This window comes from Bidens hawaiensis, unplaced genomic scaffold (assembly GCF_021521415.1).
Source record: "Bidens hawaiensis isolate Kalapana, Puna unplaced genomic scaffold, B.hawaiensis_p1.1 tig00031541_1, whole genome shotgun sequence".
In the NCBI taxonomy this organism is placed as follows: Eukaryota; Viridiplantae; Streptophyta; class Magnoliopsida; order Asterales; family Asteraceae; genus Bidens; species Bidens hawaiensis.
The window spans coordinates 157,989-176,816 of record NW_027495342.1 but is presented as its reverse complement, the minus strand read 5'-3'; the positions used below and the strand labels follow the sequence as shown (position 1 = coordinate 176,816).

Here is an 18,828-nt window from a genome sequence, read left to right as displayed (position 1 = left end):
ATAGTCGTTTATACCTTCCTAGCACCTTAATCTCCAATCAAAAGCTTGAATAATTGATTGTATGTGTGTATATGAGGCCGATCGCAAGGGGGGGGGGGTCTAGAATTTCCGTCGGGTTTGGGAGAAGTGGGAGAGGGAGCTAGGGTTTGATAATATTATATAATAATAACATGTTACACTTTAGTCCCTAAACTTCCAAATGTTACATCTCTAGCTTAATTAACTTAGTTTTGCACATTGAGTTAACATTATATAACATGTTATCACATAACACATAATCCTAACACATAATTATCACATAATTATTGTTTTGACGTTTCTCGTTTATTCACCAATCGTTTGCGTCAACTCGTTTGCGTTTCGGTGCAATTCCCGAAAGACTACACATGTAGTAAGTGTCAAGCGTCATTTAAACCCTAGTTTAATTGTAATGAGGTGTGCGTTATAGATTCAGTGATCTAAAGTTTGAATTGACGGAGTTGAGTTAACGGAGTTAACGGAGTTAACCTGAAATTGACGATTGTCACATCACACCACTAATTTCACACATTTTGAATTATTGGATGATGTGCTCCATGCGGTTCCGGGTACGGGTATGTGGGAATGTGTAGATCTTTACCCGGTATCCACCACAAATACATACGGGTTAGATATGTTGAGTTATGAACCAGATGCTAAGTATGTGTTGAAGCAAAGTGGGGATGAAGATAGGCATGATTGGTATGCAATCGGGTCATATGATCCGGTAAAAGATAAATGGTATCCAGATGATCCAGAGATGGATTTGGGTATCGGATTCAGATACGATCATGGAAAGTTTTATACATCAAAGACGTTTTATGACCCGAGTAAGAGGAGACGGGTGTTATGGGGCTACGTTGGTGAAACAGATCTTCCACAAAGTGACATTAAAAAGGGATGGGCAAATATGTTGGTAATAATTAAAATCATTTATCGCTTTATATATATATACTATATATATATATATATATATATATATATATATATATAATAAGTGTCAAATCTATCCTGAAAAAATATTAATATATAAAAAGAAAATATTAAAAATAACTGGTTGTTAAAAGTTTCTTAAAGTTCTTAACTTATTTTTAAGTATTGTAATGAAACTAATACTCTATATATATCATCATATTTTTGATAAATAGCCTCATCAAGCCATAAATAGCCTCATCAAGCCATGTGTAAATAATATTGATTTATTTGTTTTGTTTTAGTAATATTGACATTTACCTTTGATTAAAAATTAATAATTATTAATTATGTGAACAACAATTTTATACTCCATTATTAGTAATTTACTTATTACTTATTTATCTATTTAATATAGAAGAATTAAGTTTTATTGAAAATATTTAATTCTCTTCAAAATAAATAATTAATTATTAGTAGTTTATTTGATTGATTGATTTGTTTATTTATTATAGAATGTTCCAAGAACCGTGGTGTTGGACCTAAAGACACAAACTAACTTGATCCAATGGCCCGTCAAGGAAACAGAGACATTGAGATCAGAAACATATGATGAATTCAAAGAAGTTAAGTTAACGCCCGGATCACTTGTACCGCTTGATATAGGCTCCGCCGCAGAGGTAAATAATATGTCATTGAATAAACACTAACCGGACCCCGGGCAGATTACGGGTAACCTGGGGGTTAGATAGCTGTTTCCCACGAGGGGTTAGACCCGGAGAAGATGGTTCTTCTGATAACCTGCAAAACAGACACCGTGAGCTTGTCACTGAGAAGGGGGGGGTTCCTCCTTGTGACCACCCTCCGGCGTGAGAATCAGACTAGATTGCTCTTTAAATATAAAAGTATATTAAGAGATTGCTAGAGCAGATATCAGGTATAATACGATAAGATATGTTAAGATAAGATAAGATGGTCATACCATTTGTGGTATTTATAGTCGGAGGTAGGTTTCCAAGGAGGTGTGGCCTGCTGAATAGTATTCCTGTTCCACCAACAGTGGCCTACGCACGTGCCATGCTGGTAGTTGGTGAGTAGGCAGCGGCTGATAGTGACCAGGCCTGCTGTGTACTATTCCTTTTTCACCAACTACAGGCTAGGCACGTGGTATGTCAGGAGTTGGGGAGTAGGTAGCGGCTAATAGTGACATACAGTACAGGAGCATGTTGCTCGCCATACTGTTGTCAATGAGCTGTCGTATCTTTGGACAGATCTTTTGCCCATACCTCGTCAGGTACAGTAAAAGATCCTCAGTATCGTACGGACTGGCTCATTTGGGCGGGAGTATTCCCCCTCCCGCCTTTGTGCGGGAATGTTCCCGGCTTGCTCATTCCTTCTTCAGGTGACTGCTAAATTATTATGAGAGTTAAGCCTTGTGCGTGTAGCCATGCTGCGCGGGTGGCCTTTCCTGATGGCCGGTATCCGTAACTGCGGGAACAGGCGGGATACCTGAGAACCATTGGTAGGCGTTTCCTGCGGGGACAGCTTGCGTACCGCACGTGAGGACGTCACGTCTCTGAGCGTGGTGGGTCCTGCTGATCCAGTTGGTTTCTGCGCAGACGTTCCTTTAGTTTAGTCTTGCGGGTTCAACCGCGCAGACGTCCGTTAAGGAGTCTTGCGGGTTGAACTGCGCAGACGTCCCTTTTCAAGGTGAGTCTGTGGGTCCAACTGGGCTCTGCTGGGACCTACCTCTTCAAGTCCCCCCAGTCCAATGTTCTTCTCATGAATGTTTAATAAAGTGAGGTGAACTTTTGGACTTAAGCAAAGGGTTTTTGAAAAGGGTTTAGTTTTAAGGTTTTCCATGGGGATTCCTCCCACGGAAGTCCTAATGTTACGTAGAATTTCCCACTGTTCTGCTTGATCTTTGGGTATGATGCGGGTAGATCTGTAACCTCCTCGCAAGTCAGGAGCGTTGAGTACCTCTTGTGTAGATTCTCCATGAGGTTTTGGTAGTTTTGAACATAGTGATCAATTATGTTAAAACCACCAATTCCATCTTGAAGTTTCAAACAATCTAGTTCTCGACGTTCCCGCTATGCGGGGATGTTATTCCCGTGTGCGCAAGCATGGCCCAGAAGATCCTTCTTGGTTTCATTTCCCTGCGGAGTGCTAGGTATGTGAAGGGTTTCGCCTTGACACTGTACCCGCAACCGTCTTATAGTTACTTTACTCCCAAGGTATTCCTGGCGTCAATTCCCTGCGGGTGCTAGGTATGTGAAGGGTTTTGCCTTAACACTGTACCCGCACCCGTCTTATAGTTACTTGGTTGCCGAGGTATTCCTGGCGTCAATTCCCTGCAGGTGCTAGGTATGTGAAGGGTTTTGCCTTAACACTGTACCCGCACCCGTCTTATAGTTACTTGGTTGCCGAGGTATTTTTGGCTTCAATTCCCTGCGGGTGCTAAGTATGTGAAGGGTTTTGCCTTGACACTGTACCCGCACCCGTCTTATAGTTACTTGGTTGCCAAGGTAAGGGGTATATTCCCGCTTACTTTTGAATCTTTGAGACTTGCGTTATAAACGTTATATGAATTGCGCATGCATATTTTAGTTTATTTTAGCAATTTTCCCAGTGTTTTGGATAAGTTAACCTTTGAACGTGACAGAATAGGTGTGAAGTTTTGCTTCCTTTCGTGATTGTGCGGGTAGGACCGTCACTTGCACTTAGTAGGATGGCTAAACTTTACCTATATCTGACCTGCGTGTAGGTTTTCCTCATCCTTTTTTTTGAAATTTCTAAGTGTTTAGGATAAGTTAACCTTTGAACGTGGTAGATAATAGGTGTGAAGTTTTGCTTCCTCTTTCGTGATTGTGCGGGTAGGACCGTCACTTGCACTTAGTTGGATGGCTAAACTTTACCTATATCTGACCTGCGTGTAGGTTTTCCTCATCCTTTTGTTAGAAATTCTGTTTTGAACCGTTCGACGCGCGGTTGTTAATAGGTTAGTGTTCAGTTTCTTTTATCATGATTCATGCGGATAGACCGGCACTTTCATTTAGTGGGATGACTGAACTTTTCCCCTTCAACTGACCTGCGTGAAGGTTTGCCGTTTTTTGGGTTTATGCGGGTTTTGCCGCCTTCCCCACGCAACGACTTTCCTCGTAATTATGCAATGAAGACCGGCATATCCGTGTGGAAAGTTTACAAGTATAAAATCATCAGCGTCAATGTTCTAAAGAGAATCATTTCCATTAAAAGTAGCTCTGGGCCTTTTACAAATTTGGAATTGATCTACATGTAACACTTGCGTAATTGAGCTCCGTTCCATGTTCTTGGGACGGGAGTGCCATCGAGCCTTTCGAGCCGGTATGCGCCCTTCCCCAGCACTTGTTTGATAATGTACGGACCTTCCCAGACAGGAGTCAGCTTTCCTGGGCGATCTTGGTTCGAAGCCTCGTTGTTACGTAATATGTAGTCTCCTTCATTGAAGTTGCTGTGGGAAATGGGCCTGTCACATCGATGGCCCACTTCTGAAATGGCCACGAAGAAGTGACTGGAACAAGTTCGTTCTTCGGGCGATGCGTGTTGGGTGCGTAAAGCTGGCAAGACCTGCATTTTCTAGTGTATGCCAGTGCATCCATATGCATCCCCGGCCAAAAGTATCCCGCATTGTTCAGCTTAGCCACAACAGCGCGGGGACCTGCGTGAACTCCACAGATGCCCTCGTGTACTTCCCTTAAGAGGTAGTCAGCATCTTGGTTGTCCACGCATCTTAAAAGTGGGCCAAGAAAGTTACGTCTGTAAAGGACGTCATCAATGAGTTGATAGTTCAATGCTTTACAGCGTAGTTTTCTTGCCTGTATTTTTGACTCTGGTAGTATGCCCGCCGCAAGGTAATTTATTATTGGTGTCATCCACGTTTCTGTGCCGGTTTGGATGACACAGATTTCCTTGTGTGGGACTGATGGTGCTCCCAGGAGTTCAATGCGGATGTCCTTTCCCAAGTGAGTGAAAGCTAATGACGCAAGCTTGCTTAACGCATCCGCAGATTTGTTTTCGCTACGCTTGACGTGTATGACTTTACAATCATTAAAATCGCGCATGAGGGTTTTTGCTTGAGCAAGGTACAGGGCCATTGTGTCGTTCACGGCCGTGTACGTCCCGTTTATCTGATTGGCAACTAACATGGAATCCACATGGGCTTCCAAGTTCTTTACTCCCATTTTACGCGCAATCCTTAACCCGGCCAAGAATGCTTCATACTCAGCTTCGTTATTCGTACTTGGAAAGTCCAGTCGAATAGCGTAAGTGTATTCTTGGCCTGTTGGGTTGGTAAGTTTTAACCCTGCGCCTGAGCCCTCGCTGCTGGCCGCTCCATCGGTGTAAAGTAGCCAGACTTCATCGATGTCTAGTGCTGGAGAGGGCTGAGCCTCGTCCTGGCACTCTTTCTCCCGCGATGCGGGGACTTCGGCAATAAAGTCGGCCAAGACCTGGCCTTTTATAGCTGGCCTTGGCCTGTATTTTATCGCGTATTCTCCCAATTCTATTGCCCATTTGGCTAGGCGTCCCGAAAGTTCGGGTTTGCCTAAAACGTTTGCAAGTTTGAAGTTGGTGAGAATAGTAATTGGGTGACCTTGGAAATATCGTCTTAGCCTGCGTGAAGCCTGTACAAGTGCTAAGACTAATTTTTCCAGGGTAGAGTACCGAGTTTCGACGTCTGTTAGGAGACGGCTAACATAGTAGATTGGCATCTGGATGCCTTTTCGCTCGACTAACAGGACGGCCCCGGTCGCTCTATCTGTGGCGGAGAGGTATAGGATTAATTCCTCTCCCGCTTCTGGTGCTGTGAGCGTTGGGAGTTCGATCAAACGTGACCGAATTTCCTGAAAAGCTGCTTCCGCTTCTGGTGTCCAGCGGAAGTGCGTTTTCTTTAGACAGTTTCTCAGCGTTGACACGAATGGGAACGACCTATCCGCATGATTTGCCAAGAAGCGGTTAAGTGCAACTAGGCGTCCGTTCAGTGTCTGAGCTTGTTTGATGGTGGTAGGTGATTCCATTTTAATAATGGCTTCGACCTTTTCAGGGTTCGCTCTGAAGCCATCTTTTGTAACGATGATTCCTAAGAACTTCCCTTCTTCCATCCCAAAGGAACACTTGCTCGGGTTGAGCTTCATGTTTATCCTTCTGAGTGTGTTGAATGTTTCTTCGATGTCTTTCAAACTCGCTTCTGGGTTAAGGCTTTTAATGACCAGGTCATCCATGTATACTTCCAAGTTTCTCCCAATTTGGGCATGAAACTCTTTGTCCATCAGGCGCTGGTATGTGGACCCGGCATTCTTAAGTCCGAATGGCATCATTTGATAACAGAATGTGCCATCGGGCGTCCGAAATGCGGTTTTGTCCTGATCGTCAACGGCCATGTGGATTTGATGGTATCCTTTATACGCATCAAGGAAGCATTTAAGGCGAAACGGTGATAACGAATCTACCTTAAGATCAATTTCGGGTAACGGGTAACAATCTTTGGGGCATGCTTTGTTCAAGTCTTTGAAATCTATGCACATGCGCCATTGCTTGTTAGACTTTGGTACCATAACGGGATTTGCAACCCAAGTTTGATATCTGCTAACGCGTACGATGCCCGCGTCAAGGAGTTCCTTGACTTGGGTTCTACACGCGTTAGCTTGTTCCGCCCCCATTACTCTACGCTTTTGTATGACCGGCGTAAAAGCCTGGTCACACTTGAGCTTATGCTCTGCTTTACTTCGAGGTACACCAGTCATGTCTGCTGGTTTCCATGCGAAGATGTCAGCGTTTTTTTGTAGTAAGCGTTTAAGTAATGTGCGCGTAGGATCAGTTATTGTTGGGCCAATGGTAACCGCCTGGTCGGGGTATTTTCCATTAAAAGCCCATTCTTCTGGTTCGGTGATGGTGGGTTTAGCCATCTTTGGTTTGGGTGTTGATGAGACAGATGCGATGCATACCTGGGGAATACCGGTGACCATCGCCACGCCCTCAGCTGTTGGCCATCCCATCATGCCGTGGACTGAAGATACTATGGCGTTGAATCTTGCCATCCCGTCTCTCCCGAAGAGAATGTCGTACGTGTGGTGTGGCTTCCTCATTACGACAAAGTCTACATCCTCTGTGCGGGAGAGTTTTCCGTCTGTGAGAGTGACGGGGAAAGATAGGATGCCCAGAGGGGTGTTTGTGCTGCCGTCGAACCCTTCCATCGAGGCGTAGACCGTTTCCAAGCGTTCCTTGTCTTCATCATCTAACTTGTCGAAGAACTGCCTGTACATAACTGTTGATGAGGCACCGTTGTCAACAAGAGTGCGGGAAGTGATGTAGTGTCCCAGCTGGCTTTTGATGACGATAGGGCCCTCTTTGCTGGGTCCTCCTGGCACTCGCGGGAAGCGCACCTCAGCTTCTTTCCATGCGCATGGTTCTGTCGTCTGTCTTTTTCTTCCTCTGATGTTACCACGAACCATGTGAATGCTGATGTCAACGGGCTTTCGTCCGTTGCTTTTGTATCGGTTGTCATTCTGCCCTCTATTCCTGATTGATGCCACCAGGTGTGTAAGTTTGCCTTCCTTGACGAATGTTTCGATAATATTCCTCGGAGATAAACACTTCTCAGTGGTGTGACCCGTCGAGGAAACAGAGACATTGAGATCAGAAACATATGATGAATTCAAAGAAGTTGAGTTAACGCCCGGATCACTTGTACCGCTTGATATAGGCTCCGCCGCAGAGGTAAATAATATGTCATAGACTTGTATAATATTTCACATAGGTCTTTTACAATTTAACTTAACTATAAGTTAATGTAAATAATTTACCCAGTCTAATTAACATGTTAGTTAATATATATATATATATATATATATATAGGGAGAGCAAAGTTAAAATAAGAAGTAGTTTTTTCCTAAGAAGTATAGAAAATATGTTTTCACCCTAATAAAACACACCACACAATAAACACATTGCAGCTAAAATAAAACACATTGCACAATAAACACACACATATATATACCGACACCCTAGTAGTCATTAACTTACATTTGATATGACAATGTTTATAGTTGGACATAAGTGCCTCATTTGAGGTAGATGAAGCTTCGTTAGATGCAACCGTAGAAGCAGATGTGTTCAACTTCACCACGAGTGAGGGTTCAGCCATGAGGGGTGTTTTGGGACCATTTGGGGTCGTGGTTCTAGCCGATGCAACGCTTTCAGAACAAACTCCTATATATTTCTATATTGCAAAAAATACTGATGGCACCTCAAGAACATATTTTTGTGCCGATGAATCAAGGTTCGTGTTAGATACTGTAATTTTTTTTTCGTTATTAATTTGATTCATTTATATTAAACTAAATAACTATTTTTATGGAATTTATGTAGATCATCAAAGCTTTTAGATGTGGGAAAAATTGTATATGGAAGTACTGTTCCTGTCCTCCATGGTGAAAACTACAACATGAGGTTATTGGTATGTGAAAATAAAAATTGTGACACTAAATAAAAAACAAAATTTGAATATTATTACGACATGCATAAGCGCGCGCATACTTAAGTTATGTATATAACCAACTATAAATGTGTGTAGGTGGACCATTCAATCATCGAAAGCTTTGCGCAAGGAGGAAGAACAGTGATCACATCAAGGGTGTATCCTACAAAGGCGATATATGACGCAGCGAAAGTGTTTTTGTTCAACAATGGTACTGGCATCACTGTTAAGGCATCTCTCAAGATATGGAAGATGGGTGGAGCAAAACTAAACCAGTTCCGCCTTTAGTTTGTTTTTTGTGTTTGGTAATTTTCTAAGCTTGTTTTTATTTGGGTTATATATCCTTGTAACTGTAAATAACCGTATTCTCAACTACGGAATAAGCTTATGGAAATTAATGTTTGAAATAACTTTGAATCGAAATCTTATATTGTTAACTATGCTACTTGTATCTTTAAACTTCAGATAATTTTTCTTAATAAAATTACAACAATTTTGTATCCATGACAAAATACATTAATAAGAAATGGGCTGTGAGAGTGAACTCGGCCCATTAGAAAGCATACATATAGATAAACTAGTTAGATTTAAAAGTAAATTGCCTCGGGTGGGCAAAAGTAATCTCGTAAAAATGTATATATATGTGAACACTCGGGTGGGTAAAAGTAAAATTGTACTAATTTTGACGTTATTTTACTAATCTCGTGAAAATAACGTTAAAAGTGATGGAAGGTTAATCAGGCATCATGTAGTGGCGTTGATAGCCGAAAGACAAGGGTACATGCACCAATCAGCCGGCGTCCCGATGATTGAGTGCTATGTGCCTTATGTCCAAGGCTTGATGCAAAACTATTATCGAGCCGGGGGTCTCACCGGAAGCAGCCTCTCTGTCCCTATGGGGTAGAGGTAAGGCTGTCAACATCTTACCCTCCTCAGACCCTACCATAGCTTTGCTATTGGTGGGATATACTGAGTACGATGATGATGAAGAGGAGGAGTTAGATTTAAATTTATAAACCAAAAACCATCTTTTCTTTATTCAAAGACCAAAGCATACATAAGAACAAGACCACGAAATTGACAGAACCAAGCCAAAACCTAATGATGATCTCTTCGGAAGTCTCCACTCGGCAACTAAATTAAAATCATAAGCTCGGTGTTAGAAAAACGGACAATATTGATATGTACGAGAGCTAAGTAGATGTTACACCTAGCTTGATGCCTTTATCAATATTAATTATGATAAAATATTTGTGTTTAAGTAGTCTATACTTTATAGAATTAATAATTAGTAGTATTGTAGAAAGTTATAAAACCACTAGCAATAATTAAATTTAAAGTCATATACCACACGAACATCAAAGAACCGAGGGTTTTATAAAAATGTATCCCTTCTTAAAGTGTTGATGAAATATGTAGATTTAGAAGTAAGATTAATGGTTGCTGTTTTTTTTAAGATTAACACGCGAATAAAAAAACTTTGTTTTTAAATTTTTTAAGGATTCTAATTAAGCTAAATGTTAATGTTTTAATAGTATGGATACAATCATACAATGGTTAAAAAATTACTAGGAAAAAGGGACAAAAGATTAAATATGGAATATCGAGACTAAAGAACATTGGTCTCATGAAGTCGGTGCATATTATGCAACATTCAACATTGAATCACACTAATCAACGCCTGTTTTGTAGACAACTCCAAAACAAACATAACACCGACATATTCCTCTATAATAATGCATCAATTTTATATTTCTTTCACTCTTTAGTTTTAAAATTGTTTAGAATTTCTTTTTATAACAGTAACTTACACACTCTTTAAAATGAGTTGAGTTATTTAAACAAGTTAAACAGATGAAATATAGGGATGTCGATGAGATTGAGACGAGTATTAGAATTCCTAGTGCTATACTTGATCACAAAATTGTGTCCAATATCTACAGGTATTGGTTGGGTAATCAGTTAATCACTCATTGGAAATCAAATATAGTCGTTAGTGTGATAAATACCACCTGCTAGGATTTCAAATACATTAAAAAAAACAAAAATATAAAATTACAAACTAGTGAAATAATAGATTATTCTATTACCTAAGGACGAAGAAAGCTAACAACAAAAAGAAATAGTTAATAGATTTTGTTAGAGTAAAATAGGTATATATGTTTTGGCCAATCAGGACGGATCCAAAATCTATAAAAACTGTTACAACTAATTGCATACTCGATTCCATAGCTAAGTGCTTGTCAAATTACCCCTCCCGAATATTTTAGGTTTCAAGTTTGTCAATCGGTTTTGACACCTGGGTTCATTTGTCTATTAGATTCAGATTCGTCTGTCATACTTAGTGAAGTAAAAGAAAAAAACTAGCGGGCTAATTATTCATTTATTTGTAGTGTTAAAAAACTTAAAAATATATATACATATCATTATTTGGTTGTCTACTATTAAAACTATAATTTTCTTTTTTAATTTTTTAAACGGCAAGTCACACTCTTAAATTCTATTCCTAAGATACACATTTGCTAACAAACACAAGACTCGAATCCTCACAATTTATATTTTCTTTTTATATATGTGAAAAAGATAACTCAACAATAATATTGTAAAACTAAATCAAAGCACGTGCCAATAATAATGTGTTTAATTTTTTTTTTAGAAATTCACATTAGAATTTAGTTAATAAAATAAAAAATTGACAATTAAACAAAAAAAAAGAACTGAAAAATGATGTGATTATATAAACTCAAACCCATTGTTAACTTGCTTACTCTCATATACTATAAGAACACAAAAGAAACATACACACCACTAGCTATCATTCTACCACATTAATAATCAAAACATAACTAAACAAACCACTAAACACCTAAAATAAACCGAAAACAACAAATTTAGCAAGTTTTAAAGTCCGTTTGGTACAACTTTTCAAGTCCAACCTTGTTTATACCTTCGGAAAATTTCTCGGTTTGCGCGTTTCTATACGCGCTACAAGCAATAAGATAAAGGCATATGAGAGCCACCACAGCTACGATTAATATCACATTCGCCTTTCTCCATTCTTTCCTTAGGTTCCCTAACAAACCGGCTTTACACGAGTCACAATCATAGCACAAATGGTTCGGGTCATTGTTCCATATAGGACAATCCGTATCGCCTGTTGGGTTACTCAGGTTGATCCACATAATCGGGTTCACGTATTGGTATCCGCACACGGTTGGAGGCTTACAACATCCTGACTGAAACAATGTCAAGAAATAAGATTATATAAAATCTTATTTTGAGTGAACTGCATTTTTTCGTCCCTGTGGTTTGTCCAAATCTGCGGGTTTAGTCTAATAGTTTCAAATTTGCGATTTTCGTTCCTGTGGTTTCATTTCACTTGCAATTAAACCCGAATTCACTAATCCCGTTAAGTTTGGTCGTTATACCTATCAACGTGCCCTTCACGTGAGGGGGATTGCGAATTAGGACTGAGGTTTTTCTGAGGAGAAAAAGGACAAAACTGGCCCTCTCGTGAGGGGTACCTACACTGATGGATTTAACGACAAGACTTAACGGGGTTAATGAAATCAGGTTTAATTGCAAGTGAAATGAAACCACAGAGACGAAATCACAAATTTAAAACTACTTGATTAAAACCGAAAATTTAGACAAATCACAGGAACGATAACCGCTTTTACTTTTTTATTTTTAATAAATATAAAGTATATAATAGGATTATTCATGACCAATCATTAAGGCAGACAGAAAAATAGGATGCCATGTGATGCTTTTTGAAGTGTCTTGAATGAGGCCAAAAAATTGAACCTTAATGGGTTGGGTGCAAGATTTAAAATCATTGCCACATGGAAGTAGGTAGAAAACTCACACATTATACACCTTAGTAAGTCTAAATTAGCACTCATTTAGCTTATCAATTATATTGACTAGGTTGATCATTAAATAATAATAGACAGATTAAGTAGGCCCACTAGCAATTATCTCATAAAAATGTTGTTAAGGGTATGAAAACAATTTTAAGTTAAGTTTTTATCAATATACCAAATAAAAACTTGTATTTATAATTTTATTTCATCATCATCATCATCGTACTCAGTATATCCCACCAATAGCAAAGCTATAGTAGGGTCTGAGGAGGGTAAGATGTAGACAGCCTTACCTCTACCCCATAAGGATAGAGAGGCTGCTTCCGGTGAGAACCCCGGCTCGATAGTAGTTTTGCATCAAGCCTTGGACATAAGGCACATAGCACTCAATCATCGGGACACCGGCTGATCGGTGCATGTACCCTTGTCATTCGGCTATCAACGCCACTACATGATGCCTGATTAACCGTCCGTCACTTTTAACGTTATTTTCACGAGATTAGTAAAATAACGTCAAAATTAGTGCAATTTCACTTTTGCCCACCCTAGGGTTCACACATATATACATCATATGTGCGCACCGCAAGCAGGGCTATATTTATAATTTTATTTAAACATTTAAATTGCTACTTGTGAAAATAGTTTACTTTTTTCAACAGGTCATGAATGAGAGGTAAACCAGAACAATCTATTGTAGAGAAACAAATTCTACAAGACTAGACTGCAATAGAATCGATAAAACACTTGAAATGACCTGAGCTTTTTTCGAGCTTGAGTTGAACCCGAGCTTCGTGTCTAGTCGAAACTTCTATATGCTTAGAATTAAAGGGTGTCCATACTCCATAGGCTTGGGTGAATTAAGGTACAAGATACTAAGACAGGAGATTGGGTTAATGTGAGGATTGCTAGGGGGAAATTGTTTGAGGCCCAAAATATCATCAAGCCCGAACAGGTCATTATCCACCCTGGCTCTTTTCCTAGATCAAGGAGTCAAGGACCAAAGAAAAAATAAAACTTTTGGGCCTAACCAATATTGCATGGGCTACCCATTTTAGAGCTAGTTCTTTTCACTTATTTGAGGGTCGTGATGAGCTCGGATGGTACCGGTACTGATTCCAAAAATCACGATCTCGAACATTTTAAATATTTGGTACCGGTACAGTAACGGCACTTCGTGCAAAATTCGATAAATATCGAAAACGCTCATCCCTATTTAAGGGTCTTATAAGATCTACTTGTCTAGTTACTCTAGTATGAAGAAACCCATTAAATCATTTAAAACATAACTGAAAATATATATTAGATGGACTCATTTTAAAACGTGACTAACAAAGTTTTGGACGTGTTAAAAGTTAAACCCCTCGCGCTAATTTACAAGTCACCTTAGGGAAAAAAGTGTATATCCTTAAATGTGACAAAAAGAATAGAAAAAAAAAGCATGATGTTAAAGTTGTGAGGAACATATCAGAAAAGAGGTAGGTACCCCCTCTTTGAATTCTCTAGCTTTGTTTTTATCTCACGTTTTTATTTTATGGCAATAAATGCAAGTAATTATCAACGTAAATATATATTGCATTTGTACCGAATCAAACGTGTCACGAAGTTTAAAACGAACTCTAATTTACATTTTTTGCCATGCTCGTGTCATTCTCAAAGTGCCACTCAGTTTACCGACCGACAAAAGGAGTAAAATATAATTATAAACAATGAATAGTTATCTACAAGTCTACAACCTTTTGATTATATGTTCGATTCTTGTTCTCGACATAACTTATCAGTTTGACTGATTTAACGATTAATAAAATTCGATGGTTAGGAATTGATATTCTTTTACACAAAATGAGCATTGACAAAAATATTAATAATTTTTAAGTTTTTGTATAGAAGTTTCTCCATATCATTAGGAACAAAGGGATAAGTGTTGGATGAGATTGATGGTGACACTATTGGACACCATATACCATCATATAAATCCATGGTAACTTATAGCGAAGTTATTATTAGTGTCTTTGTAATGTGAGATGTAAACAAACCACATAGATGTAACTTCAGTAAATCCTGTCTAATCTACTCATCCCATTAGTCTAACCTGCCTATAATCTTCTTTAATTATAGAAGCTTTCTCCCGACATAAACATCATCAATGATGCCTTAAACTTGACGGGTAGTGACAATAAGTCAATAAGTTGCATTTCATGTATTTCTTCCACGTGAGCATATGTAGATTACACGTTTCTTTACTTTGTTGGTTTTGTAACATCCACACAAAATATGTGAACATAAATAATGATACCTAGGATGGAAAAATAAACAATAATGATAAAAGACATCTATCCAAGAAAAAGGGTTTTGAAGGATTTGATCCAAACATGTTTTTACACATCAGATTAGGTTTGATGGATCAAGATTTATTAATTAAACCAAATGATTTGGATTATATATAATTAAAATCAAGAAATTTGTCCAACTGTCCAAGTTAAATGCATTTATCATCTGATTTTCAGCAGGTGATAAATGTGCAAAGCTGAGTTCGAGCTTGACTAGTTTTGATTTACTAAAGCTCGAACTTTTTTATTATTTGTTAATTAATTCTAATACATTTTAATTAGTTTTATATAATTATATAAAACTTTAAATGAGATTAAGGTTGGCTCGAGCTCGTGAAGTATCTTAAACTAGCCAAAGCTCGGTTGTGCATTGTGAAATTAACATATAGAATTCCAAAAAAGATAAAGCTTTCAAATACACAAGGCTCAAGCTCGGGCTCGATAACTAATCGACTCCTTTCAAGCTTTTCATCGTTCCGAACTCAAGTAGTGAAGAGGTAGGTCCCAGCAGAGCCCAGTTGGTCCCGCAAGACTCACCTTGAACAGGGACGTCTGCGCAAAGGCCATCTGCTTCCGCAGGACCCACCATGCTCAGAGAACCTTACGCGCAGTACGCAAGCTGTACACGCAGGGAAAGCCTCCCAATGGTGAAGTACCCCGCCTGTTCCCGCAGTTGCGGATACAAGCCATCAGGGAAGGCTACCCGCAGACAGCAGGGCTACACGCACAAGACAATAGATACTTCAGTAGTCACATGAAGGAATGAGCAAGACGGGAACAATCCCGCCAAAATGAGCCAGTCCGTATGATTCTGAAAGATCTTCTGTACTATACCTACCAAGGTATGGATAGGACAGACAATCTGACCAGAACAGCCCATGAGCCAATCACAGGGTGACAGCTCACCGACAACAGTACGAGGAGGAGCACCCTCTAGTACTGTTTGTCACTATTAGCCGCTGCCTACTCACCAACCCTTACTGCAGGGCATGCGCAGCCTACAGTTGGTGAAATAGTGTTACTGTTGGCCGTAACCTATTCACCAACCAGCATGGCCTGCGTATAATCCACAGTAGGTAGGACGTGCATAATCTACAGTTGGAGGAATAGTGCAGCCGACATAGTTACTGTTGGCCGTAACCTATCCACCAACCAGTATGGCCTGTGCATAGTCCACTGTTGGTAGAACAGGAATACTATTCAGCCGGCTATACCTTCTAACCTACCTTCGGCTATAAATACTCCAACATCTTGGAATGGTAAGATCATCTGCTAACCAGTTATCTAGCAATCTCTTAATATACACTTATATTCAGAGCAATCTAGTCTGATTCTCACGCCGGAGGGTGGTCACAAGGAGGAACCCCCCCCCCCTTCTCAGTGACGAGCTTACGGTGTTTGTTTTGCAGGTCTCCTGAAGAACAGCCTTCTCAGTTAGATCTCATCCGTGGGAAACATTACTTAACCCCCAGATTATCTATAATCTGTCCAGATTATCTATAATCTGTCCAGGGTTCACATAGTGTTTCTTCATTGGCGCCATCCGTGCATAAAAGCTAGAACTATTTTAGTTTTTTCACAATTTCTGAAGAAATGGTTAACGTTACCCCGGTCCAAAGGCCAGTAACCGACCAAGAAACCCCGGTAACAACCCCAGCAACTGGGGGGAACACCGGCGGTTATACAATCCTTACGAACACTACTCCGACCACCAAAGCCGGAGCAAGTGCAGTAAATATTCCACTGGGGTTCACCGACACCCAGTTGGAAAAACGAACAAGGGCCCCTCGCCAAACACTAGATCAAGTGAAGGCGTGGGCCGAAGCACGGCAAAGAGAATTCCAAGCCGAATTGGATGAACGCTTGCGTTCAGCTCAACAGGCTGACGAATTCGGCAGTACTCGCCAACACCTCAATATGAGCAGTGACTGCGAGTACTCAGACGAGTTGGAGTCCGATACCGACGCGAACCCTCGCCATAAGGCGAAAGGGAAGCGTAAGGAAACGGACGTCCAACCAAAAAGGAATTTTGGGGAAGCTTTTAAACCAATCGCGGAGAGAAACCCGCGTGACTTCTCCAAAACCTTTAGACCAACTGCTACAAATGCAGGAAAGTCAAAATTCGCAAGGGACATTGCGGAAGCAATCGCCCCGAGAAGTGCCAAACAGATGTCCAACATTGGCACTTATGATGGTCTATCCGACCCAGACGACCATTTGAACAGGTTCATTGCGGGGGCTACCGTCAGCAACTGGACGGAACCCACGTGGTGCTACATGTTCCAGATGACTCTGGTCGGAGCGGCCAGGGCATGGTTCGATCGTTTACCGATCCACCACATATATGACTGGGCGGACTTTCAGAACAAGTTCAGCCAGCACTTTAGCCAACAGAGGAAGTACACTGAAGAGCAGTGGACGATCCTCAACTGCGTGAGAGAGGAGGATGAATCTTTACTAGACTTCATCACCCGCTTCAACTCCAAAAAGCTAAGTCTCGGCAACATAAGTGAGGATCTGGTTCGCGCCGCCTTCATCCAAGGCGCCGAATACCCAGAACTTATCCGCACATTGACGGGTAAGGATGGCATGCCATCAACTTGGGATGCCATCATGACGGCGGCAAAGCGCTTTGCCGAGACGGAAAAGCAACTGGGAAGGGATCTTCCCCAGAGTACACACCTCTACACGCAGAGGACAAGGGAGAACAACGTTAGGACCGCCCGGCAGAACAAAAAGAGGCGGCTAGGTATTTGGCAGTCAAGGGTAAACTTTGACACCTCATCCAGCTCTCGCCCTCTTGTTGGCGGAAGGGACAACACACACCCTTCAAACCGAAAAAAACCGGTGGACGCCACTCACCAAGAGCGTCACGGAGATATTTGCCACGGAAAAATTGCCATGGCCAAAAGCCCCATTGATCCGGCAGAAACCTAATGCGGATCAAAGCAAGTCCTGTGATTTCCACGGGACAAAGGGTCATGGTACTGAAGAGTGCACATCCTTGAAAGACATTGTTGAAGCATTTGTCAAGGATGGAAGACTTGCACATCTCGTGGCATCAATCAGGAAGGGAGGAAGGAGTGACAACCGGTACAGAGGTAACGGACGAAAGCCCGTCGACATCAGCATCAACATGGTTCATGGCAAGGTCGGAGGAAGAAAAAGACGAGCGACAGAACCATGCGCGTGGAAGGAAGCTGAGGTGCGCTTCCCGCGAGTACCAGGAGGCCCCAGCAAAGAAGGCCCCATCGTCATTAAAAGCCAGCTGGGGCATTACATCACTTCCCGCACTCTTGTTGACAACGACGCTTCGTCGACGGTGATGTACAGGCAGTTCTTTGACAAGCTGGATGATGAAGACAAAGAACGCCTGGAAACGGTCTACGCTTCAATGGAAGGGTTTGACGGCAGTACAGAAACCCCCCTGGGTATCCTATCTTTCCCCGTCACTCTTACAGATGGAAAACACTCCCGCACAGAGGATGTGGACTTTGTCGTGATGAGGAAGCCACACCACACGTACGACATCCTCTTCGGGAGAGACGGGATGGCAAGATTCAACGCCGTGGTATCTTCAGTCCACGGCATGATGGGATGGCCAACAGCTGAGGGTGTGGCGATGATCACTGGCATTCCCCAGGTATGCATCGCATCTGTCTCATCTAAACCCCAACCAAAGATGGCTAAACCAACCATCACCGAACCGGAAAAATGGGCCTTCAATGGCAAATACCCCGACCAGGCCGTTACCATTGGACCAACAATCGTTGATCCCACCCGCACCTTACTCAAACGCCTACTGCAGAAAAACGCTGACATCTTTGCGTGGACACCAGCTGACATGACTGGTGTACCCCGAAGTAAGGCGGAGCATAAGCTCAAGTGCGATCCGGCTGTTACGCCAGTCGTACAAAAGCGCAGAGTAATGGGGCCTGAACAAACTAACGCGTGTAGAACCCAAGTCAAGGAACTCCTTGACGCAGGCATCATACGCGTTAGTAGATATCAAACATGGGTTGCAAATCCCGTAATGGTACCGAAGAATGACAAACAATGGCGCATGTGCATAGATTTCAAAGATTTGAACAAAGCATGCCCCAAAGATTGTTATCCGTTACCAGAAATTGATCTTAAGGTGGATTCGTTGGCACCATTTCGCCTTAAATGCTTCTTGGATGCGTATAAG

General features: G+C 41.2%; 1 protein-coding gene across 1 annotated transcript; it reads left to right on the top strand.

The window, feature by feature from the left end:
- Positions 1-529: 529 nt before the first annotated feature.
- Positions 530-8,917, top strand: LOC143582382 (beta-fructofuranosidase, soluble isoenzyme I-like; the record flags this gene model as incomplete). The annotated part of the gene is made up of 5 exons (XM_077064965.1): positions 530-934; positions 1,446-1,610; positions 8,016-8,248; positions 8,338-8,425; positions 8,543-8,917. Coding segments are annotated over 5 exons (1,083 nt in total), but the record flags the coding sequence as incomplete, so codon positions are not given.
- Positions 8,918-18,828: the final 9,911 nt, after the last annotated feature.